This window comes from Lissotriton vulgaris, chromosome 1_1, assembly GCF_964263255.1.
Source record: "Lissotriton vulgaris chromosome 1_1, aLisVul1.2, whole genome shotgun sequence".
NCBI classification, from domain to species: Eukaryota; Metazoa; Chordata; class Amphibia; order Caudata; family Salamandridae; genus Lissotriton; species Lissotriton vulgaris.
Genome location: NC_141685.1, coordinates 1,654,166,171 through 1,654,191,509, shown reverse-complemented (window position 1 = coordinate 1,654,191,509; position 25,339 = coordinate 1,654,166,171). Strand labels below are relative to the sequence as shown.

Here is a 25,339-nt window from a genome sequence, read left to right as displayed (position 1 = left end):
TTGGTCTTCTCTTTTGTGTTTAGTTGGTTTGTTGGTAGGACACTGAGCTGAGAGATCAGAATGGCAAAGTGTATGGTCCAGTCTTGAAGTATGGGTTGTTTGCATTTGATTGCTAAAGTTGAGAACCTATAACAACAAGGAGCTCAGAGGGAAAGAAAAGGACAGTGTTGCCCTCCACTCAAAAGTCATCAACACTTAATAAACACCGTCCTTTGGGCGCAAAGACTGTGTCAGTTTACTGAATGACACCTCACGGGAACTCCACCCTCGGGGCAACTGGTATATATAATCACCAGATAGAGCACCCTTTCTCATCACTGGTTGTCATTCAGTTCAAAAGAAAATAGAGAAAACATGTCCAAACAAACCAAATAGTGAAAAAAGAAAGTGGTAGCAGATGCAATCTGCTTGTGACAAAATAAATGTGCTTAAAATCAACAGGCACACCTTTCCGCACTTTTTTATCCCTAGATACTGGGTGTGAACTATTGAATTAAAGACTGGTAGCTACCATCGCATACCATTACCTATCGCCATTCATTCGTTCATTACACTTTTTCTGCAGAAATCTGTCTGCTGTCAATCCTATTTGGTGGATTCACTGTATTGATCAAGGTTTCAGACAGTTTTGTTCGATGTGATTGTCAGGAGTCTTTGGCCAATATGGTTCCCGTTTTTTACTTTATTATAAAGAGATTGGACGTATTGCAGTAAATACCCCCGAAGAAAAGATAGTGGAAATGGGAGTGTAACAGAGATCATTAATATGTGATAGGCCAGTTATAAAATAAAATAAACTGACAGTCTTTGCGCCCAAAGGACAGAGTTTATTGACTGTTGATGCTAAAGTTGAGAAAACAAGGTTGAGGACCTGGCCTTCGGAGTGTGTTGGTTGTGTGACCTGTTGTTCCACGTTATGTGTCTATTAGGTTGTTTGAGTTTTTGTTTTAGAGCTTGTGTTGAAATCACCCAAGAGGGTGGTGAGGGCCTGTTGGATGGACAAGGTGAAAAATAGATCTAAATATTCATTAATTAAGTCATTGTTCTGCCTGGGAGGTCTGTAAATGAGATAATCTTACTTGACTGCTTAGGTTTGAGGACTTGGGAGTGACGGGGAGGCCTCCTCCCTTCTTACGCATGTGGTCCACCCAATGAATGCTGTAACCAGTGGTAAGCACGTCCAAGGCATTCAAGGATGTTGGGTTGAACCAGGTTTCTGTGATGGAGAGGGTGTCACGCTTTTGATAGGTGATCAGGTCTGCTGTGTTTGGTGCATGCAACACTATGGAGCTTGTGTTTATGAGCATGAGTTGCAATATGAGATCTGTAGTTTGAGGTGGTTGGTGGTATGTGTACAACCTTGGTTCTGTGTGTTATGCAAATGCTATGTTGGTGTCCTCTAGATCCGGGTGTGATATTGGGGATTGGCAGTATGGGGTGCTGTGACTTTGTGGTTTTATATTGCTTTTTAAGTTTCATTGGAATGGAGGTTCTGGCCCAAGGAACTTTATGCCGCCATCCTGCCCATACAGGCAACACCCTTGTCTGTATCTGCATTTTGCTGGCGACACTCCAGTGATGGGATGTCCTAAAGAATTGATCAAAGTAGCAAGAACGCAGGAAATGTCACTCCTTGTGCAGATGAATGTTGGGAATTCCAATGATGTCACTTCCTGTGCAGTTGGCATATAGGAAACCCTCCCTTAGTATTCAAAAGATCAGTGCCAAGTGACTCGTACACTGTGTGCCGAATGCTATGACATGGTGCTTTGAGGAACCCTGTAAAGGTCATGTGCAAGCCTGTATTGTAGGCACTGTGAGGTGTAATAAAACTGCTAGCCACCACCTTCTTTGGTACGGTTTAAACCTAAAAGAACGAAAAACGCTTCAAATCTGGTTTTAGTACAATCTGGAACTCAGAGTGACTGAATCTCTGATTCTCCTTGATACTTCAAACCACAGATTTCTTAACTTTAAAATATCATAAAGTGACAACTAGATCTCGGAAGATTTTCCAGCATAACCCCTGTGCACCAGTACGTGGCAGTCTGTGGCTCCACATTGACCCGCTCTGCCCCAGAAGTGAAGACTGAAGCCACATATAGGTGCCACCCATGCCCCCTGATGTACATTTCTTTATTTGATTTCCTTTACATAAGGATTCGGAGCTAGCACCTACATTTTCTTGTCTGCCAAATGTTGTCTTGCAAAATATTTCTGACAGTGTGTACTGGATCTTGTCCCCCCCCCCCCCCCCCTTAAAACTACAGGGTTAAACATTGTATAGACTATTTCAAATATATGTCTTTGACAGATCCCAAAAGGTTTGTCTTGAGTGTTTGGGCTCGGGTCATGATTGCGTTGTGTGGGGAGTGTGCCCTGATGCACCCAAAAGGGATCCGGGAGTGCAAAGTCAAGCTGTTGTAGCTGAACACAGCAGAGACGTTGTGGTAGGGCTGCTCTCCCTCGAAGTAGAGGTACGCTAACCCATTTCCACTCTGAGGGCCACTCCTGCGACTAGGTAGGCATTGCGTTCCAATTCTTCAGGCAAGTTAAAATCCAAAAAGGAGAAGTCTTAAGCTTTGTCCTAGCCTAGCCACTCTCCTTCTGAGAAGTCACAGGTTCATAAAGGACGCCCCTAATCTCGCTCTTATTCCCTCACTGTGCAGTCAATTCTACAGCTGATCACAGTGCACCCCGAGTATCTGGAGTTGACTGTGACGGCCTAACAGGTCGAGACATTTAAAGAAGCCCTGCTTGGAATTTTTAGTAGCCTGCCAGCATCCTATGATGCACCTTTGGGCCCCACTGATCCACAGAGGCCTCCAGCCGAGTTACTGCCAGTGGGGCCACCTTCTGCACTGTCTGTTCCTCCTGAACCTGCTTCAGGTTCAGCTCTGACTTAGGATCCACCTCCACACACTGCACCATGATCCATGCCGGTTTCTGCCACATTGACACCAGTCCTGATGCAGTTGATGCCAGGATAGGATGCCCGTTCCATTGTCCTGTCTAAATCGGAACTGAACCTGTCTTGATCTCGGCTTGAGTCATGCCCTTGAAGAATTGGAACTTGCACCGCCCTGGTACATTTGGGCTTGATATGATGGTGTATTTACTTAAGAGCCTTTCTCCAGGGCTCCAACAACTTTTCAGGTCAGACTCTGACCAGAAATAACCTGCCTTGGGTGGTGAAGATAATGCTAGGGATTACTTTTTCTGTCTATATGATGATTTTTATTTGGGTCTACAAGCGGATGGGAAACCAAGCCCCCCCCCCCCCCCCCCCCCCCCCAGTTCCCAAACCATTTACTGTAGTCAGTAGACGAGCAGAAGTAGTTCTGGACTTGTAAGTACGACCAATTAAGGTGAAAAACAACGTCCTCACTGAGTTTAAACAAGCACTGGCGTTGCCAATAGGTCTCGCGGTAGGAAAGTTGGAGCTATTGGTTTTGTAAATGACATTTTAATTTGTTTTGTGATTTACAATGCTAATACTTTTAACTTTAGCAAATGTGACACTTTTAGCATTTGTAATGCCACATGTTTTGTATTGACGTGACTTAGATGTATTGATATTACAAATAACAATGGCTTTTAATTTTTTTAAATAATTAATACTTAAATAAAAGTGATTGTAATTTATAATGGCAATGGTACGTTTTTGCCAGAGCTATTGGCTTTGGCAATGTATGTAAGCTATGTTCAAGAGCAGCTTGGCTGCTGTGAGGCATGCCACAAAGTTATAATAAAAAAAGTGTTAAAAGCATTTTTGTTACCTTATTTATAACCAAGAAGACATAATGTAAAACTGAAAAATGTTTATGCAACTGAGTTGAGGCCTGTTAAACTACCCACAGGGTAGCCTTTTATCAGGGTTTGTGTGGTATTTGAGCAAAGTATTTCCTTTCTGTATAAGGTGATAATCAGTTTCACATTATCGTGTTTGATAATAAGATCAAGGAGTGAGAAAATGAAAAAAGCATACGTAATGGTGGTGAAGATCACTGATATTGCGTGGCCAATGCGTGCAAGGGACTCAAAAGTCTCAGTATTCTTTAAGGAACGGTTGCAGCGCAAGGACTAAGTTTACTTGTCTCTGGTGACCTATTCTCATACGACAACCAAACAAGGAAACTAATGATTATCAATCCTGCAAGACCACAAAAAAGCAGCCTTGACCGCCTGGAGCTGTGGGATTGTGATGTACTCGCCGGACGGCTACAACCCCTCACCCATCCCTTTTATTTTGCGAAGTACTTGGTGTTCAATAGATCATAGAGAGTAATACTGCCGCTAGAGGTTACCAGTCTTGTGCACAGAGTGAGGGAGAAGATGCTGCACATTGTAGAACAAGCCCAGGCGGCGAGTAAGTTAAGTGACCGTTCGATGAAGCTCTGTCTCCCGCAAGCGTCTAAAGCAAAGCAGCTGCACTCAGTCATGGCTTGCCACGTTAGCAGGGTCAGCAAACAGCATAGAGGAGGACGTGTGCTCTTGCACTTCCCTGGTTAGGAGGAGGCGTCCTGCCGAGCGCAGCCTCTGGCTACAGAATCAGTAAATGTAAAATACAATAAGGGGGTGCAGTGCTGAAGCAAAGCTTGGCGCCTGTGTTCAAACATATGTGCGCGGCGGCCCATGAAGTGGGCGTTAGGTAAACAAGAAAGCTACTCTGTGATTGGTTGACGTTTCCCTCTGTAATTGGCCAGCTGCTAACACCTTCGGAATGGATTGGTGTGAGCCGTGGACATGTTGGAGAAAGTTTCGTAAAAAGAAGTTTTCGGTCGAGCTGTTAAAATAATGCAGACAATAAACATTAAAGGAGAGAAAAAAACTTAAATGAGCGCTAGTTCGTAAATAATACAAGACAGAAAAGGGCGAGAGACTGAATAACGGAGGGAAGCCGGATGGGGGCGGGAGAGCCTGGTGGGGGGGCGGGAATGCGAGCGAGGGGAGGAGAAGTGTGGCAGGCGCGCGGAGGGAAGCCGGATGGGAAGGGGGAGGAGAAATCCAAGTAAGGCTGTGTGCGGGGAGAGAGAGGGGAGGTGCTGGACCTGGGGAACAGATGGCTTTGAAAGTTTATGGCCCAAAAGCGCGTGCTGTGGCCACGTGAACTCTAAGAAAACCGCACCAAAAAGCCCTTGGTTTCACGAGTATTTTGAGCACTTGAATTCTCTCCATTTCCCATTCCTTCGGAATGGAAAAGGCGAGACCTAAAAAGGCTCAGACAGACCTCAGAACATTTCATACCTTCAAAGAAGCACTAACTGACCCGTTCATTGGCATGTGGACTAAACCTTGATCCACCCACCTGTGAATGATGATGCCTTAGACCCTCCCTGGGTGACCCTCCCTTCCTTACACTACACCCTACTCCTTGAGAGCCTTGTGGTTCACGCATCTACTAGGAGTGTTAATGCTAGTTCTTTCCTTATGGTTATAAGTAGCGTCCATGCTTGCAGGAGCTGCAAACGTCCCTGTCCCCAGCCCCTCGAGCAGCAGCCTCAGGGCCGCTTTGTTTTCCCATAGTAGCACACAACCATCTTGTGGGAAACAGAATCAGAAATGTTTTACACGGGTGGCAGGCCATAACATCTGACAGGCCAGTCCTACAGATAGTCCAACTGGGCTACGCCTTGCCATTTTTTCCCTCCCCTTTTTACGCCTAGATTGCAGTGGCTTTGAGAAGAGTTTGTCCATTTTTCCTGCAGGAAGTTCAGGCTCCTGTGGCGAAAGAAACCATAGAAAGGACCCTAGCCTGTGGGATCGGAACTGGGTGTTGGTACCATTATTTTCTAGTGCTGAAAAAGGGGCGACTTCGTCCTATTTTTGATCTTCAACCCCTCAATGTATTCCTGCAAAAGGACAATTTAAAGATGCTCAGGCTTACCCAGGTTCTATTTGCCCTGGATCCAGGAGACTTGATTGTAGTATTCGACATGCAGGAGCATGCCTATTTTCATGTTCCCGTCTGGCAGGCCCATGGACGCTACCTGCATTTCAAGGTTGGGCCACGAGCATTTACAATTTGCCTTGCTCCCTTTCAGCCTCACTAGAGCCCCTCCGATGTTCATGAAGGTTGTGCTGGTGGATGTAGTATGAATCCAGACGTCTGCGGTGCCAATCTTCCCTTATCTTGATTACTGACTGGCTGTTGAAGGCAGGATCACAAGTCTGTTTTGATCCACCTCATGATGATCATCATGATGATCATCATGATGATGATCATCATGATGATCATCATGATGATGATCATCATGATGATGATGATGAATTTTGTATCATTAGGTTTAGCAATGAATATGCTGGAGTCACGCCTGGCTTTGCTGAGGCTCCCTTACATTGGAGCCATCCTGGATATGTTTTATTGGGTCTTAGGTTTCGTTTGAGTCCAGGACATTCGGGCTATGATTGCAATGTATCAGCCTTGCTCCTGGTTCTCAGTGAGGGTAGCTCTAAGGCTTCTTAGGCATTTGGCCTTCTGTAGCTGCTCTTTGATCATGCGAGTTGGGATATGCAGGCTCTGCTGTGGGATCTGAAGGCTTAAATGGCCCAGCAAGAAGGTAACCAGTCAGATTTCATCCAGGAGTCTTTGGAGACTGCTAAAGATCTGCAGCGGTTGTCTGCTTGACTGCAATGGGGCTAGTAGTAGATCTCATCTCCCTAACCAACCCGAAGCGGACTGATGGCAGATGCATTGCTGCTGGTTTGGTGAGGATTTCTGGTAGAGGTGGACTTTGATCAGCGAGATCCATCTACACACCAACGTTTTGTAGCTGTGGGCCTTTTGTTGACTGTTGAAAGCCTACCTCCTGTTCATCTAGAGGAGAGTTGTTCAGATACTAGAGGACAACACAACTGTCATATGCTATTGAAACAAATAGTGTGGAGTGGGGTATTGGGCCCTGCCCTCTGAAACTGGCTGAATCACCAGAGCATTTTCCTGGTTGTGCTCCACGTGTCCTGATCGTTAAACACTAGTACAGACAAACTCAGATAGTGACACATTGCAGATCACAATTGACAGTTAAATTCGGAGGACGCACAGGGAATGTTTCAGCAATGGGGGAAACCCAGGATCAAACTTTTTGCCACTTTCAAGAATGCACAGTGTCAACACTTTCGCACACTGAAGTTCAAAAGAATACTCTGTGAGTTACTTCCAGCCTAGAGTGGAGCACAAGACTCTTGCATGCTTTCCAGCCTCTCCTTCTCATGCCATGAGTTCTGAATATCAGGAATGACTGGACCCAAGTCATCCTAGTGCCTTCAGAGAGAGCCATGCAAGCGTGGTACCCAGAATCTCTAGGTAAGACCATCTGTCCTCCCACCGGGTTGCTGCTTCAGGAGGATATTCTGTTGCAGCAGTAAGGCATAGTCTTTGACCTGGGTCTGCTCAATCTACACCTCCATATGTGGAGGTTGAACAGTGGCAGTTGACTACTAATTCGATTCCCCCTCTTAAAGTAGTGGATGTTATCCTTGTGACAAAGTATCCTGTGACAAAGTGTCCTAATACAGTGTCTGTGTGTGCTGGAAACTGGTAGAAGTTCATGGCCTTGTTTGGCACCCTTATTAGGCATCTGTAATACAGACCAGTTGTAAGTCTTGTAGTTCTGTCTTCGGCCTAGCAGTAACTTGCAGTGGGCACAGTTAAAGGTCATCTGTCTGCCGAGTTCAACCTTTTTGTATTTATGGACCAACTACCCTTGTTTAAATGATCCATTGTGATGTAATTTCTCGAAGATTAATCCACTTTTCCTCCTAAACCCTTTGTGATGCCACAGTGGTACCCTAATTTGGTCCTTACTTTTCTTATGCGCACCCATTTTTGATGAGTTGCACAACTATCCTCTGACTCTTGACTCTTAGGATGGTCTTTCCCATCACAATAACTTCAGCTCTTCACGGGTGAGCTGCAAGGTTTATCAGTCCATCCTCCCTCAACCACCTTATTTCAGATAAATTAGTGCTGCCGACTAGAGCGGCCTTTCTACCAAAGGTTGTAACTTTCTTGCAAGTCAAAGTCCATCACTCCCCTGATGTTCTTTGTCCCATCTTACCCCTTTGAAAGAGATTGGGAGACTCCATAATTTGGATCCCAAAAGAGCACTGAGCTTTTACATTGATTGTACAGAAGACCAAGGGTTGGATGATCAATGCGTATATGTGGCTCTATTAGTCCCTTCCAGGGCGGAGCTGGGCTAATGTGGAGCCACACAATGCCACCTGTCTGTGCCCAGGGGCTATGTTGAACATTATATCCGAATCCAGACTGGTGCCTCGGAATATTCTGAAGGTGATGAATCTGCAGTTAGAGTATCTAGAAAGAGCATCATCAAAGGTAAGTAACTTGTTTTTTGAGATGTGAACGTGTTCTACATGCAAGTCTGCTGATAATCTTTCACACTTGAACGAAACAAATAAAAAGAAAGCCTTTTGCTAACTTATTACAGCATTCAAACAGTAAAATGAAAGAAAAGTGGGACGTTTGATGTATTGTAACCATTAAATAGCGCTCATTACAAACTGACCTGTCCTAACGAGTTTGATTAGTAAGCAGGTGGTGTTATCCAACTCAGTGGTACTCATTTTATACATCCCAAAGATGAAGGACAAACCGTGCCTGGAATTAAACAGACGACCTTGTTATACGCATCTGTTCATCAGATGCGCAATCCACTTGAGACCTCTTTCTTGAACAAGAAAGTTGTTGAAATATGTTGTGGTGATTAATGTAATTTCCAATCAAACGCCCTACATTTAGATTAAATAGAGCGAAAAAACAGATTTGGAATAAAGTTATGTGAAAACTTGATTTCTTATGCCGAGATAGACGTCAAGAATTACAATAGATGTTTTGCTTGTGAAGCACCCTTTTGTTGTAATAAATCCTGGAGTGCAAACGTTGGATCGAGTTGAGCTATTTCCATTAAACAATTGTGCATTCGAGATCTCTCAGTAGGGAAACCCAATTATCGTCTGCTCGTTAAGGTTGGTGCATTATTAATCTGTGGCTGCAAGTGAATAGGCCGATCCAGCGTTTCAGAAGGTTGATTGGAGAAGAACCTACTTAAAATGCTCCTGTGGCATAATGTCGCTTCCTTGAGACCATGAGCTATCTGTTTGCAGGCATGGGTCTTTAATTGGTTGAATTTACGTGCTTTGATGGGCTGTGGCTCTGAACTCTTCTCTTTTCTCTTCATAGGGCCATTAAGAACGGGAAAGGGCTGCACAGTAAAAAGGAGGTCCCCATCCACCGAGTAGCAGATGTGTCTGGGGTGAGTTACTCTCTAATGCTAGCGTGTGAAGTGTATATCTGAGCAGGTGAAGTAAGGGGTTGTGCAGACCAAGGTGGCAGGACATTCCATCTAGTTGGAAAGCTGAAAATGCTTTTGGTTTGTGTAGATAAAGAAGGAACGGGGTTAATCAGAGTGTAATCAAAATGTGACTAACAGGGACATTTTATTGTAGTTTAATGATTACTTGACAAAACACTCTTGAGACAATCATCTGTGGAAAGTGAAGTTAACTTAGCAGAAATTTGAACCTACCACCAGTTGAGTCCTCCAACAATGGGCTTTGTAGCATGTTTAAGTGTTAAGAAGTTTGTTTTCAGGGTTAATGCCTGCTGCACATCAGGTGGCTTCATATACACTTGCCTGCGGTGATTTGTGTACCCATAGGTTGCATTGCTAGGTTTTACCTTTAAGCGGTCTGATGTTGAAAAGACCTCTTGTGGACAACAACAAAACTTAGTGGGCTTTAGGCCAGTCAATGACTTACCATTGATTGGCTTTCTTGTCAACTCAAGTGTTTCCTTTGTATGGCATTCCCTTTCTTTTTATTTGTCTCAGTCCTGGAGTATGCCTTTACGATCATTTTGATTGGATGACTTGTATACTTCCACTGCCTACATTCAAAGGGCTATGTTTTTCCTTTTCTTTCAGTAGCTCCATTGGATTGCATGTGTTCTCTTGCTTTCTCATAGTGTGCTGTTTCCCTCACAGATACCTACCCCACCCCTGCTGCGCTCCATGTTTTTTCCTCTTCCCCGAACCCTCAGTTCGACCAAAGCTTCCCCCAACCCTCTGAGTTATCTGTTTATTTTTTCTCCTCCAGCCTGAAAATCCTCCATTCCTCCACTGCGCCTCCTGTTGTGGTCTTTCACAAGTTTGTTTTAAGTTTTGTGGAGACCCTATCACCAACCATTTTCCCCTGAGTGGCTCTGTTTTCAAAGTATATTTTGTGCATGCTTAAATTACTTACTTGCCGCTCCAAGATTGGCGTACGCCATCTTGGAACAGTAAAAAAATAAATAAAAACGAAATGGTGGCAGCAGCTTGATGTATGCACTTGCATATGTGGTGAACATGAGCACGCATAAGTCATCTCTTAGGCCACTGTAGCATCATGATGCATCTGCAGATATGCGTACACCCAAGTCACACCTTTTTTTAAAACAAATGCCAAACAGCATAGATAAAAAAGTAATGAAGTATTGGCAAAGCCAGTAGGTCAAAAAGGCAGACATAATAGCAGCAAGCCTCTTGTCCAGCTCCACACCCTACGGTCCCTGGGATGCACGCGACGCCGGAGGAGATACATTACTTCCTCGTGGCCATGAAGACTCACTTCCCTCTGTCGGACCCCGTCGAGGTGCCTTCGTGCCCTGCGGGTCTGTCTGGGAGCCCTAGCAGACCGACAGCTCCGGCCCTGGCACCGTCGGGTGCTTCGGCCCAGCGGCGCCGTCGGGTGCTTCGGCCCAGCGGCGCCGTCGGGTGCTTCGGCCCAGCGGCGCCGTCGGGTGCTTCGGCCCAGCGGCGCCGTCGGGTGCTTCGGCCCAGCGGCGCCGTCGGGTGCTTCGGCCCAGCGGCGCCGTCGGGTGCTTCGGCCCCGTCGGGTGCTTCGGCCCCGTCGGGTGCTTCGGCCCCGTCGGGTGCTTCGGCCCCGTCGGGTGCTTCGGCCCCGTCGGGTGCTTCGGCCCCGCGGCGCCGTCGGGTTCTTCGGACCCGCAGGGCCCCATAAAATCCAGGCCTATATCTGGGTCGTTGCCAGTCGACCTCACGACTCCTCTGCTGGCGCCGACCCCGAGGGTGTCGCTCCCAGGCAGTCTCCGGACGACGTCGTCCCCAGTCTCAGCTCCGGTTCGGGTCCGTCTCCGGTGTAGATGGATGGGCGATTCACCTACGACCCGGCTCCATCATTTTTTTCCTGACAATCAGGAGATGGATGACGAGGGCGACTGGGAGGGGTCTGAGGACCCTCTGGCACTACAGTGCCAGTTGAGCCAGGACTGGGCAGACTAGCTAGGGGAGGCCAGTGGTCTGGGCACTTCGCTCAACACTGGATTCGTCTTTCCTCCCTCCGTGGCTCCGGAGGAGGGGGCTGCTTCTAGCGTAGTGTTGACTAGGGCGGCCAAGGCCTTGGGTCTTGAGCTCCCTGTCGCGACCATGAGGACTAACCTCCTCACTGAGGTGCTCAAACCGCAGGCAAGCTCCTCTGAGCCTCTACTGCCGTTTAACGAGGCCCTCACTGACGTTCTTCTGGGTACCTGGTCCAAGCCTTCCTGTGGATCGGAACGTGGCCCGACGCCACCGCCTTGCTCGGGGCGACCCTAGCTTCCTGTCCGTTCACCCCACCCCGAGAGCCTGGTGATCCAGGCCTCCACATCCCAAACCGCATTCCCGACCGCTCCTCCGGATCGGGATTCCAAAAGGTACAATCAGTTTAGGAAGAAACTGTTCTCCTCTTTGAGTTTGGGGCTGCGGTCTGTCAACACAGCCTGCCTTATGGGCCGTTACACCCACTCTTAGTGGGATACGGTTGCGGAGGTGCTGCCACAGTGCCGGGAGGAGGCCCGGGCAAACCTCGCCCTGGCGGAAGGGCGGTATGCAGCAGGCTACTTAATACGGTGTGGACTCAACACCACGGACTCGCTGGGTAGGGCGATTGCAACGACAGTGGCGGTTCGCCGCCACACCGTGGCTGAGGTCCGCCAACTTTTTGGGGGATGCCCAAGCCACCCTAATGGACATGCCCTTTCATGGCGGTTGCCTCTTTGGCGACAATGGAAAGGTAAAAGTGCCTTCAAGGGAATTTATTTTCTATATGTTCAGTAACTCAAATTAGTTATAGAAAGATAAATCAATAATCCTTATTATGAATCAATCCAATACTATTTGACTCAAAATTCAATATAGATACTTTGTTTCATTAAAACACAACATACAAACAAAGACACAAGGTGTATTAGAAAAATAGTTTTATCAAAAATTCATTGAGATAAGTGACTTCATATACAGATTAGTAAACAAATAAGGTTTAGGACTGTGGGTACATGTATAAATAAATTACTATGTGACTCAACAGAACCTAAAAAACACCTATCCCACACCACATTGAATAAAACAAAGATAGGGATAAGATGTACTGTCGACGTTTCGGTTTCCTAAGAGTCAATTGTAGAAACCATCCTCAGGACTGCTGTCAGTTATGATCTGTATAGAGGTATTGTAATCTGTGTGGAATGCTCCTGCACCTTCGTCACATGAAATACGTGTAGCGAATTACACTTGATTAAAATTGAGGTGTATCTTTGTTGATTAACTGTGAGTCGTTTGATATCTTGACTCAAAGTTCGAAATCAATCAATCTGGAATGTCCGTGAAGTCGTGTCTAATCTTCACACATGTGAAACATAGGGCGATAGTCTAGTTAAGATGGGGTGCATTCTTTGTTACAGCCAAAGTGAACGTAGAGACAGCGAATTCGTCTCATATACGAAGGATTGTTTTGAGGCAGACACTCGCCAATCCTGTATCAGTAATCTAATTTCTGATGTGTGTGTCGCAGAGTCAAGCAGCGTGTGGTCGAAGATTAGACACGACTTCACGGACATTCCAGATTGATTGATTTCGAACTTTGAGTCAAGATATCAAACGACTCACAGTTAATCAACAAAGATACACCTCAATTTTAATCAAGTGTAATTCGCTACACGTATTTCATGTGACGAAGGTGCAGGAGCATTCCACACAGATTACAATACCTCTATACAGATCATAACTGACAGCAGTCCTGAGGATGGTTTCTACAATTGACTCTTAGGAAACCGAAACATCGACAGTACATCTTATCCCTATCTTTGTTTTATTCAATGTGGTGTGGGAAAGGTGTTTTTTAGGTTCTGTTGAGTCACGTAGTAATTTATTTATACATGTACCCACAGTCCTAAACCTTATTTGTTTACTTATCTGTATATGAAGTCACTTATCTCAATGAATTTTTGATGAAACTATTTTTCTAATACACCTTGTGTCTTAAACAAAGTATCTATATTGAATTTTGAGTCAAATAGTATTGGATTGATTCATAATAAGGATTATTGATTTATCCTTCTATAACTAATTTGAGTTACTGAACATATAGAAAATACATTCCCTTGAAGGCACTTTTACCTTTCCATTTTAATTACCCAAGCCCTCAAGGGTATTTTCGGGTCGCTCACTTTTTGTTAATCTTTGGCGACAAGGCGGACAGTGCGCTGGGGCGTTTCAAGGACTCCAGGACTACGGCCAAGTCCTTGGGCCTAGGCCAACACCAGCAAACTTCCGCTTTTCGCTCCATTCGTGGCCAAGGAAGGGGCGCCCCCACACGTCCAGCCAGCCACAGGCCTCAGACCCAGGCTCAATGTGGTCAAGGACGTGGTTAACGCCATGGCGTTACCGGGGGACACAGACGGGGTCAGTCCACACCCGCCCCTGCAGCATCTGCCTCTAAGCCTTCCTAGTCCGGCATTTCAGGCCCATTCATCGCCAGTGGGGGGCAGGGTCCGCCATCATCTCCCCAACTACCGTACCATCATGTTTGACAGGTGGGTGCTGCAAATCGTCCGAAGGGGCTACTCCCTCCCCTTTGAGGCGACCCCTCCAGCATGCCACCGCAGTACCACCGCATGTCATGGGATCACTTGCAACTTCTGTAGGAGGAAGCTACTGCCCTCTTGGCCAAGGGGGTCATTGAGCGCGTTCCTGGGCCAGAAGTATGATGTGGTTGCTATTCCCACTACTTTCTGGTACCCAAGAAGGGCAAAGGAGACCTACGCCCTATCTTTGACCTTCGGATCGTCAATGGCTTCCTCCAGAAGGAGAAGTTCAAGATGCTGACTATGGCTCAGGTCCTAGCTGCCCTGGACTCAGGAGACTGGATGGTAGCGTTGGACTTGCAGGATGCGTATTTCCACATCCCCGTCCTGCCGGCCCACCGACGCTACCTGCGGTTCACAGTAGGCCACAAGCACTTTCAGTTTCCTGTGCTCCCCTTTGGCCTTACCAGCGCCCCATGGCAGTGGTTGCAGCTCATCTGCGCAGATCAGGGGTTTCAGTCTTCCCCTACCTCGACGATTGGTTGTTGAAGGCGGGCTAGCCCCAAACAGTCGTCTCCCACATCCAGACTACGGCCGACCTCCTGCACTCGCTGGGGTTCTCCATCTACGTGCCAAAGTCACACCTGTGTCCCTCTCAGAAGCTCCTTTTCATCGGAGCGGTTCTGGACTCTGCGCAGTTTCGTGTTTATCCCCCCGAGCAGCGGGTTCGGGATATTCAGGCTCTGATTCCGATCTTTCAGCCTTTATCCCGAGTCTCGATCAGGTTGGTGCTGTGGCTCCTGGATCTGATGGCCTCCTGCATCCTTCTGGTGCATCATGCCAGGTGGCGGATGTGGGCTTTGCAGTGGAACCTAAAGTTTCAGTAGGCACAGCATCAGGGCAACCTGTCCGACCACGTCCTGATCTCGGCGGGCACTGTGAGTCAGTTGCAGTGGTGGCTCACGAACCGCGTTTGGGTCAGCGGCAGATCTCTCTCCCTACCCCACCCGGAGCACATAGTGATGATGGATGCGTCCCTACTGGGATGGGGCGGTCACATGGGATAGAGGGAAATCAGAGGCCTCTGGTCTCTGGCAGAGTCCCGGCTCCATATCAACCTTCTGGAGCTGCGGGCGATCCGACTTGCTCTGACTTCCCTCTGTCTGGGGAAGTGTAGTGCAGGTGTTCACGGACAACACCACCGCCATGTGGTACTTCAACAAACAGGGTGGGGTGGGGTCGTGGACCCTTTGCCAGGAGGCTCTGTGCCTCTGGCACTGGCTAGAACACCAGGGCATCACCCTGGTGGTTCAACACCTGGCAGGTTCCCTGAATGCCAGGGCGGACAAACTCAGCCGCCGGTGCATGATGGATCACGAATGGCGTCTGAACTCGGACGTGGCGCAAGGTCTCCTTCAGCAGTGGGGAGAGCCTTGGTTAGATCTATTCGCCACCGAAGAGAACGCGCAATGTCATCAGTTATGCTCGTTGGAATTTGCAAGGTGGCACTCATTCGGCGACGCTTTTCGTAGCGAGTGGAGCTGCGGTCTCTTGTACGCCTTTCCGCCTATACCACTTCTGCCCAGAGTGTTGAAGATCTGGGCACAAAGATACTAGTATCCCGAGCTACTCGGCATGTCAGTCGATCCCCCGATTCGTCTGCCTCTTTAAGAGGACCTTCTGTCGCAGCAGCAGGGGACGGTCCTCCACCCGAACCTTTCCAGTCTCCACCTACATGCGTGGAGATTAAGCGGCGGCAGTTGAGGCCATTTGACTTGTCTCCTGAAGTTTGCGATGTGATTCTGGCAGCCAGGCGTCCCTCCACAAAAACGGTATACGCCTGTAGGTGGAACAAATTTGTGGCATGGTGCACAGCAAAGGCTGTGGATCCACTCTCTGCCCCCTTTCAGAGGTTCTCCTTGTGAGAAGTTGGCCTGATAAATAGTGCTCACTATTCTAGTGATCACTTTGTATCATACCAAACGACCCTTATTGATGATTGGTTGTAAGTCAACTTTATAGACCAGCTATCCTCTTAGCATGGACAAGAGCAGTCTTTAGGCTAAACTCTAGAGGGCGTGTTAAGCCAGCTGTTATACCATCACATATACCCCTTGAACACCAAGTGAAGGGACACCACGCAAGTTGTTATGAAAATAAAAGGATATTTATTTATAACAAGTCTACCCTGATCTCTTTGAGTCGGGGAGCTAAGCACACAACAAAACTCTTAAGAAAATACTTTAAGTCGCACAATTTACACAAATGCCCGAGGGGCACGAAAAACCATATACACTAAAAGTGGAATGCGAAATACGAGCAGGTAAGTAACAAGATCCAGAGGCTTCAGGATCGCTAGGACTACACTACTGAACTTTCCGGTTAGGAGCAGTAGGCCTAGGGAGATCGGGTGCAGAGTGTGCACTCTCACGCGGGATGCGGGACAAAGTCTATGGGTACTAGTATTCACAAAGTTACTGTTAGCGGACGAATCCGACTAGATAGACTGAAAACGACAAAGGATCTGGACACTTAGATAGTGAACCTACGTTGGAGCACCGAAATGCTCAGGTTACCTAGCCCAGGGGCTGTGGCTGCATAGGGTTCAAAAGACGTCGGGAATCCTCGTTGAAGTCTATGGCGCCTGAAAGAAGAAGTTGCTGGCAGGCGACCAGTGAAAATGTCCGGAGTGATCCAAGCCTGGATCGAAGATGGAGACGACCTGAAAGCAGAGGGGACTCAGTTCTTAATCACTAGCTAGTGATTAGGTGGGCACCAGGATGGCACCGGATGAAGTCACCTCGACCAGGTGAGTGGGCGACGCTGGACTCTGCTGTCCCTCGGACCAGGAGGCTTTGTCGGCGACCAGGCTGGAGGTGCGAGCTGTCCCACGAAAGTGTCTGCTGTCGGCGATGCTGGACCCAGGATTGGGGCAACAAACCTTGGCAAAGTCAAGCCCACGCGGTGGAGTCAAGATGGCGTCTGGAGTGGACCAGGAGGGTCCGGGGTGCTCCTCTCTTGGAAGGGAGCAAGGGCCAGTCTGGAGCAACCAGACCAGCGGTGTAATCGTCGTGGTTCGTCGTCAGGAGGGCCACTAGCCAGCAGGCAAGTGACCGGACAACGCGGTGAGCAGCAAAGAGCAGAAGGGCCCCACGCAGATCTTGTGGATGCTGGGGGGCTGGACTTCAGTGCTGGAGCTGCTCAGGGTCAGGGCTTCTCCAACCCCAAAGCAGTCACTCGAGGATCCCTCGGCAGTGGTGCTGGTTAAGCGTCGTGCAGTTTTGAAGATGGCCGATCCCTTCAGGTCTCGTCACACCCACGAATCTCAGCTGGGCTGATGATGCAGGTAGAGGTCAGAGATGCCAGGAAATCCGGGTCTCGTCGAGCTGGGCAGTCTTGATCCGGAGGATGGACTTACAGCAAACCGCGATGCTTGGATGGTGCCTGCGGGTGCAGTGTGGCTACTCCTTAGCCACAAGGGAGAGTCTTCAGAAATGGTCAAGAGTCCTTTCGTGGAAAGTAGTCAAGATTCAGAATTATCTAAATTGGGAAGGGGGCCTGCTCCTACCTTTATTCTAAATCAAGGGGCAGGCACGCGACTAGGTCCTGCCCATGGGTGGGACCAGGAGGGGGGTGGTTACACCCCTCTCCCTTGTCCGGACTTTCCCCAGCTCAGGGGCTGGTGTGCCCCTGGAACTGGTTCAAACCGACAGATGCATAGTGAATACCGGGGGGCCATTTGCAGTCACCTTCCTCTCAGCCCTGCCTACCTGGGATACACAAAACCCAGTCCGGGATGGTGCTAGCACCGCCCCTGACAGGAAACCCTTTGTCCAAGCTCTCCTCGCTGGAAGGACTCCCAGCAGCAGGAGGTCAGACTTGTGTCTGTGGTGGCAGCATCCATTTTGTGATGCTGAGGCTCGAGTTAACTTTAACCGGGGTTCACAGTTACATACATGTCGTGTCCCTCTAGATGGGTGGAATGCTAACCCCGTCGCCAGAATTGGCGAGGGGTTAGTATTCCAATTCGTATGACACCTTACTCGACATGTTTTGATAAAGCGATACCAAAGATATCAAATAACCGCGAGGATTATAATGCACTTAAGAGTATATGGTACTCGTTATCATGGAACAGCTATTAGGACTTGGTTCCGCAAGCTGCAAACGGGCTCAGCTCATGCCAGAGCACCATCTCACATAATTCCAAGCACTCTGCCTTCAGGATTGTTAAGGCCTACCATAGGAGTGACTGATAGGAATACATGTGTCCAATTTAGGGTTAGATATAGGGATACTATATCTAAAGCAAAGGGTGATTACACCACCTTGCCCCAGCTGTCGTGCAGCCAGTTGTGTCAGATTTGGATGGCCAGCCAGGGGTGGCATAATACATGCTGCAGCCCCTGGGTACACCTATGCCCTGGATACCGAAGGTATACTGTACAGGGACTGATAAGGTGACTCAGTATCCAATTAGATATGTATCTAAGGTACATGGAATCCATTTTACAGAGAGAGCAGTAGGTCTGGGTCCCTGAATAGCAGGGTCCCAGGTCAACTAAGTCGAAAAACCAGCAAAACACCAGGCAAAAAGTTGGGGGTAACCATAGTCAGGTATCCACCTTCCTACACTCCTCTTCCTCCTTTCACTTGCCCAGCAGGGCTCTGCTCTGGGCACTATCAAGGGCTACCTCGCGGCCATTTCAGCCTTCTTAAGGCTTCCCGATCAGCCTTCAAGAATCCCTTGTTGTAAATAGATTCTTGAAGGGCATCACACACATGTTCCCGCCTGTTCCCTTTGTGATGCTTCAGTGGGACTTGAATCTTGTTCTAACATATCTGATGTGTGCTCCTTTTGAGACACTTTATAACTGTCCTCTTCGTCTTCTGACTCTTAAGACTGCATTCCTGGTTGCCATCACCTTTGCCAGGAGAGTGAGATAGCTCCAGGCTCTATCTTCTAAACCTCCTTTCCTCTGTCCATCCAGACAAGGTGGTTCTAAGGACTCGTCCTTCTTTCCTGCCCAAGGTGGTCACAGCCTTTCATATCGGGCAGTCCATCACCTTGACCACCTTCTATCCGCCTCTGCATCCCTCGAAAGAGGAAGAGAGGCTGCACCGTCTGGACCAAAAACGTGCGCTCTCATTCTATCTGGACCACACATGCCAGTTCCGGGTGGACGACCAGCTCTTTGTTGGTTACGTGGGCGCAAAGAAGGGACGGGCGGTGCACAAGTGGACCATCTCTCGGTGGGTCATCTTGTGCATCAAGGTTTGCTACTCCTTGGCTAAGAAGGAGCCTCCAGTTGGGCTGCACGCCCATTCCACTCGGGCCACGGCAGCTACTACTGCCCTGGGTCGGGGAGTCCCCTTGCAGGACATCTGCTAGGCAGCTACGTGGGCTACGTGCACACGTTTGCTAGACACTACTGCCTGGACAGCCAAGTCCGGAGAGATGGTTTTTTCGGCCGTTCCGTTCTCCAGAACTTTCTGGTGTGATCTTGTTTCGCAGACCCACCACCAGGGTTGGTATTGTTGGGGTATCTATTCTAAGGTAAGGAATCGAACACTAACCTTTTTCTTTCAGATGCACAAGTTACTTACATTCGGTAACAAATTATCTGTAAGAAACAATAGTTCGTGTTAGATTCTTTACTGCCCCACCCATCCTCCCCGTTCTGCTATCCGATATCTAGGGTTAAGTACATCCCTTTCAGGGCCCTAGTTTCATGGCACCAGTGTCGGTTTCTATCATGGCTCTGCGTTCCTGGTGCGGAAAACTATGTACAGAACTGACGTCTGCGCGCGAGGGCGGCATCTAAGTACTCTGACGTCATCCCGGCGATCACAACGCCGACGCCGACGACTGACGTGAAGCCGCAGACGACGCCTAGCGACGCGCAGGGGTACTGCTGACGAAAACTTTTCAGATCCAGTCTGATGCCTGGGGATATTCGAAGGTAAGGAATCTAACAGTAACAACTAGTTCGAGGCATGTGGGCAGCTAATTTCAGATCTGTGCATAGATCGCCGCCTAGTGTTGGGTACGGATGATTGCATATTGTTGTTTTGGAAGAGTCTTCAAAGTATCACGAGATAGGTGGCTCCTCCCCTGGACTACAGTGCGCATGGGCTTCCTCTCCATCCTCAGATTGTTTTTTTCCGCCATTGGGTTCGGGTGTACTTTCCTTTACTCGAAGTTCGGAATCGAAAAAAACTTTTCTAAAAGGCCAAAAGGCCTTCGGACTCGTCTGTATTGTTTCGATCGGTGCCAACAGCTTTATTTACAGTTTATTTAACTCAGGACGTCGAATCGGGCCGCAGGCCTTCTCGGCGCCAAGGGGACCGGATCGTCGATAGAACGAAGTCCATTCAAAAGATGCCCTCTCTGTAATTCTAAATACCCACATATAGATAAACACCCTGTATCTAACAAGTGTTTATCTCCAGAACATAATGAAACCGACTGCCTAGCCTTTGCCCAATTTCGATCCAGAAAAACACTTCGTGTTCGACGGGCCGCAAGGCAAATCATGCAGAAACCAGCGCCGGAGCCAGAAAATATCTTCGACGATGAACAAGATCTCATCGAGGCCGAAGATTCAGATCTACAGTCAGATCAAGATTCAGAGCATGACTCCAACTACTATGTCGACGAAGATGAAGACATCGTCGAGGTAGGAGACGACGAACAAGGGATCGGGCCGCCTAAGACGACTCCAGTGATGAAACTGGGCCAACTACATCAGGGCCAACCGTGAGTACAACGCCCCGAACATACACTTCTGTGGTTACACAGGCTCAGGTCGAGGCATCGCTGGAAGGCCTTAGCCATGATCTCGAAACACATTCTATTGCCCCGCGATACAGCTCGGCTAAGAATATTAGAAAAGAGCCATCTGATCAACATAACCCGAAGTTGTTGATATCGAAACCAAAAGTTGTGGAACCAAAAACGAAACCAAAACTGATCGACACAGAGTCTTCGGACCAAACTACGTCCATCCATCTGAATCGATCCCAAAGAAAATCGTCGACAATACGGTCTTCAGACTCAACTATGTCGATCCATCGGAGTCAAACACAAGAGTCGTCGAGCCGAAGGCCGGCGCACCTACATCCCCTCCAAAACAAAAGGCCATCGAACCGAGAAGATCGGCGCCGACAGTCGACAACACAAAAAAGGGACTCGATCCGAAAAAGGTTGTCGGACCGAAACAGAGTCGACAAACCAATGGCTGTGCAACAAAAACATATTGAGCCGAAGAAAATCGACCCGAAGAAAGCCATCGAGCCGAGACAGCAAAGCATCGGTCCAAAAACACCAGTTCCAAAGATGCTACATAGTCATAAGGGGACTATCGACTCGACGTAAAATGTCGAAGCAATAAGAACATCGGCTCCAAAGAAACAGCCACAAGCTGAAAACACTGTTGAAACACAAAAAACTCTCGTACCGATCAAATTTGGTCTACCAATTTCCTCTAAAACAAAGGCAGTCGACCCGAAAACAGGTATCGACCCGAAACAAACAAAACCAAAGGCATTGGCAAAACAACCAAGAACTACTGAGCAGGAGATCTTATATCCAGACCCCTCATCAAAAGAGCAGTCAAAACTTTACATTGACCTTAATTCTGGCAAAGTCACTCTCTACAAGAGGAAAATCAGACCAGAAACTGAAAAAGAGACTTGTCATCCCACTCAAAAAGAAAAGGGACTGTGCTACTTCACCTATTCTATTTGAACCTATAAAACAAACTATACCTAACACGTACTCATATACATGCACACACTCAGATGAAGAGGTGGATTATGAGGATAATGAGGAATACAATTACACGGTAGACCCTGACCAAGACAGTCAAGCTCAACCATGGGCAGACCCAGTACATCCTGGTGATTCTCAGCCCATTCCAGATGCACCTGCATACCCTGCTAAGCCTTCTCCTACAGAGGATACAGCTGCTTTTAATGCACTAATAGATAGGGTAGCCCTCCATCACAATGTAGAGATGCATGCAGACCCCATTGAGGAGGATTTCCTCTTTGACACTTTTGCCACATCAGAAAGATCTGTAAAAACGCTACCTATGTTAAAAGGGGTACTTAAGCATGCAGGTGACATATTTAAAGAAACAACTAGGGCACGGGTAATTAACCCCAGAATAGAGAGGAAATACAGGCCTGCACCAGTAGACCTCACATATATTAATGGACAACTGCCTTTGGATTCCTTAGTGGTATCCAATGCACGTAAACGTGCAAACACACAAACCACTGGAGAAGCTCCACCTCCTGACAAAGAATCAAAGATCTTGGAGGCCTCAGGAAAAAGGGTAGCTGCTCAAGCAGCTAATATATGGCGAATATCTAATACACAAGCCCTGTTAGCCTGGTACGACATGGCACATTATGACACCCTAGAGATACTTCTTTACATTTACCAGAACCTTATAAGGAACAGGCTGAAGACCTTGTACAGGAGGGAAAGCTAATAACTAACGCCTCCATTAAATGTGCCCTAGACATGGCAGATACAGCGGCCAGATCAATTAACACCAGTGTTATGCTCAGGAGACATGTGTGGCTTCGCATCTCAGGTTTTAGAAACAAAGTCCAGTCTACTTTATTAAACCAGCCAGTAAATCCTGACTATTTGTTTGGTCCAGCTGTAGACACAATCCTAGACAAGATGAAAAAGGACACTGAAACAGCTAAGTCTATGGGAGCCTTACAATCCCAACAGCATAGAGGCTCCTTTCGTCGCTCCAATTACAGAGGTGCTTCAAGAGGTAGCTTATCACAGCAGACCTCGGTCTACAAAGCAAATATGAAACCACCTACAATAAAAACAATAGAAGTGGCTACCGCGGCAATAACAACAAGGGCAGAGGACGAGGAAGTAATACCACCAGATCCTCTACCAAAACAAAGCAGTGACTTCTTGGCGCTACCCCCAGACCATACAACACCAGTCGGGGGACGATTACAGCAGTTCCTACCGTTCTGGCAAAACATCACTACAGACAAGTGGGTAAGGCAAATTATCCGGGATGGCTATTGCCTAGAGCTAACCTCCACACCACCCAACATACCACCAAAACACCGTCCTATGTCTGTAGAACACCTAAACTTATTGCAGCAAGAAGTCATCAGCATGCTGCAAAAAGGGGCCATAGAACTAGTACCATTACATCATCAGGGTACAGCGGTATACTCTCTATACTTCCTCATCCCAAAAAAGGACGGGTCTCTCAGACCAATATTAGACCTCAGGCCCCAAAATCAATACATTTTATCAGAGCATTTTCATATGCTCACTCTACAACAAATCTTATCACTGCTGCGACAAGGAGACTTCCTCGCAACTTTGGACCTCAAAGACGCATACTTCCATATACCAATACATCCTGCTCACAGGAAATATCTCAGGTTCACAATACAAAATCAACATTACCAATTCAAAGTCCTTCCATTTGGTGTAACAGCCCCGAGGGTGTTCACTAAATGCCTAGCGACAGTAGCTGCACATTTAAGAAGACCACATATTCACGTCTATCCGTACCTCGACGACTGGCTAATACAAGCAAAGTCGGCCCAACAATGTGCCAGCCACATGTCCCGCACCATTTACCTCCTGCACAGTCTAGGCTTCATGTTGAACTACCAAAAATCTCACCTTCAGCCGTCCCATGTACAACAATACCTGGGAGCAACAATAGATACTCTAGCAGCAAAAGCATACCCAAACACTGCAAGAATCAACAGTATGCAACTGCTTCTCCAAATGTTCAAGCCCCAACACTCGCTCTCTGCCCGAGTGTTTATGCAACTCATAGGCATGATGGCTTCGTGCATCTTCATAGTCCCTCACGCAAGACTACACATGCGTCCGCTACAAGAGTGCTTAGCACGGCAGTGGAACTAGGCTGAAGGACAATTGAAAGACCTAGTGTTGGTGACCAGTCGTGCATACAACTCTCTGCATTGGTGGAATCCACAAAACCTTTGCAAGGGACGACTGTTCCAAGAGCCTGTACCACAAATAGTATTGACGGACGCATCCCTGATAGGATGGGGAGCCCATGTCCTTCAGTACACAGTGCAGGGCCTATGGACAACACAACAAAAGAAAATGCACATCAACTTGCTAGAGCTAATGGCAATTTTTCTGGCAATGAAAGCTTTCAAAGTACATTTATGCAACAAGATTGTGTTGATCCAGACGGACAGCATGACTGCAATGTACTACATACAGAAACAGGGAGGAACACAGCTATCACATCTAGCCCAGAGCATGTGGAAGTGGGCCATTCAAAGAAACATTTTTCTCATGGCGGAACACCTCCCAGGCAAGGACAACCAAATAGCGGATCTGCTCAGTAGACACAGCCAACAGATGCACGAGTGGGAGATTCATCCCACAGTGCTACAACCATACTTCCAACAGTGGGGACAACCAGAGATAGACCTGTTCGCCACAAAGGAAAACACAAAATGCCAGTACTTTCCCGCCAGGTTTCCACATCTGCAGTCACAGGGCAATGCGATATGGATGAACTGGTCAGGTAGATATGCGTACGCTTTTCCACCAGTACCGTTAATACCACTAGTGGCACACAAACTACGCCAGCTTTCACTGACACTAATCATGCTCCAACATGGGCGAGGCAACCATGGTACACGACTTTTCTAGAACTTTCCGTGGTGCCTCATCAAAGACTGCGGCTAACACCCACTCTTCTCACTCAGAGCCATGGAGACATTCAGCACCCAGATCCTCAACAACTGAACCTTGCAATTTGGCTCCTGAAGTCTTAGAGTTTGGGTACCTAAACTTACCTCCTGACTGTGTGAGCATTATCAAGGAGGCAAGAAAACCTACTACCAGAGCATGTTACGCTGCAAAGTGGAAGCGTTTTGTCATTTACTGTAATAACAATGACATAAACCCACTAGATGCTTCAACGCAGAATATCATTTGCTATCTTTTGCACCTACATCGTTGCAATCTAGCTTATTCATCTATAAGAATACACTTAGCTGCCATTGCAGCTTATCTTCAAAACAGGCAGCATCTTTCGCTGTTTAGAGTGCCTGCAATTAAAGCATTCATGGAGGGACTCAAACAAATTATCCCCCCAAAACACCCACCTTCACCTGTCTGGAACCTAAACATCGTTTTAACCAGACTAATGGGACCACCATTTGAACCGTTGCATTCATATGAATTACAATTTCTAACATCGAAGGTGGCTTTTCTTGTAGCAATTACTTCGCTTAGAAGAGTTAGCGAGCTGCAAGCCCTAACCATTCAAGAGCCATTCATCCAAATACATGCAAATAGGGTAGTTCTTAGAACAAACCCTAAATTTATGCCAAAAGTGGTATCCCATTTTCATATCAATCAAACAATAGAACTGACAGTGTTTTTTCAAAATCCACAGTCAGTACCTGAAAGGGTGCTAC

The 25,339-nt window shown here is 47.5% G+C and overlaps 1 protein-coding gene across 1 annotated transcript in view; it reads left to right on the top strand.

The window, feature by feature from the left end:
• Window positions 1-25,339, top strand: part of SND1 (staphylococcal nuclease and tudor domain containing 1) — a 2,099,018-nt gene that overhangs the window by 894,660 nt on the left and 1,179,019 nt on the right. The window contains exon 14 of the mRNA XM_086918876.1: window positions 9,206-9,278. Coding sequence (XP_086775002.1) covers window positions 9,206-9,278 — 73 coding nt within the window. The remainder of the gene's footprint in view (window positions 1-9,205; window positions 9,279-25,339) is intronic.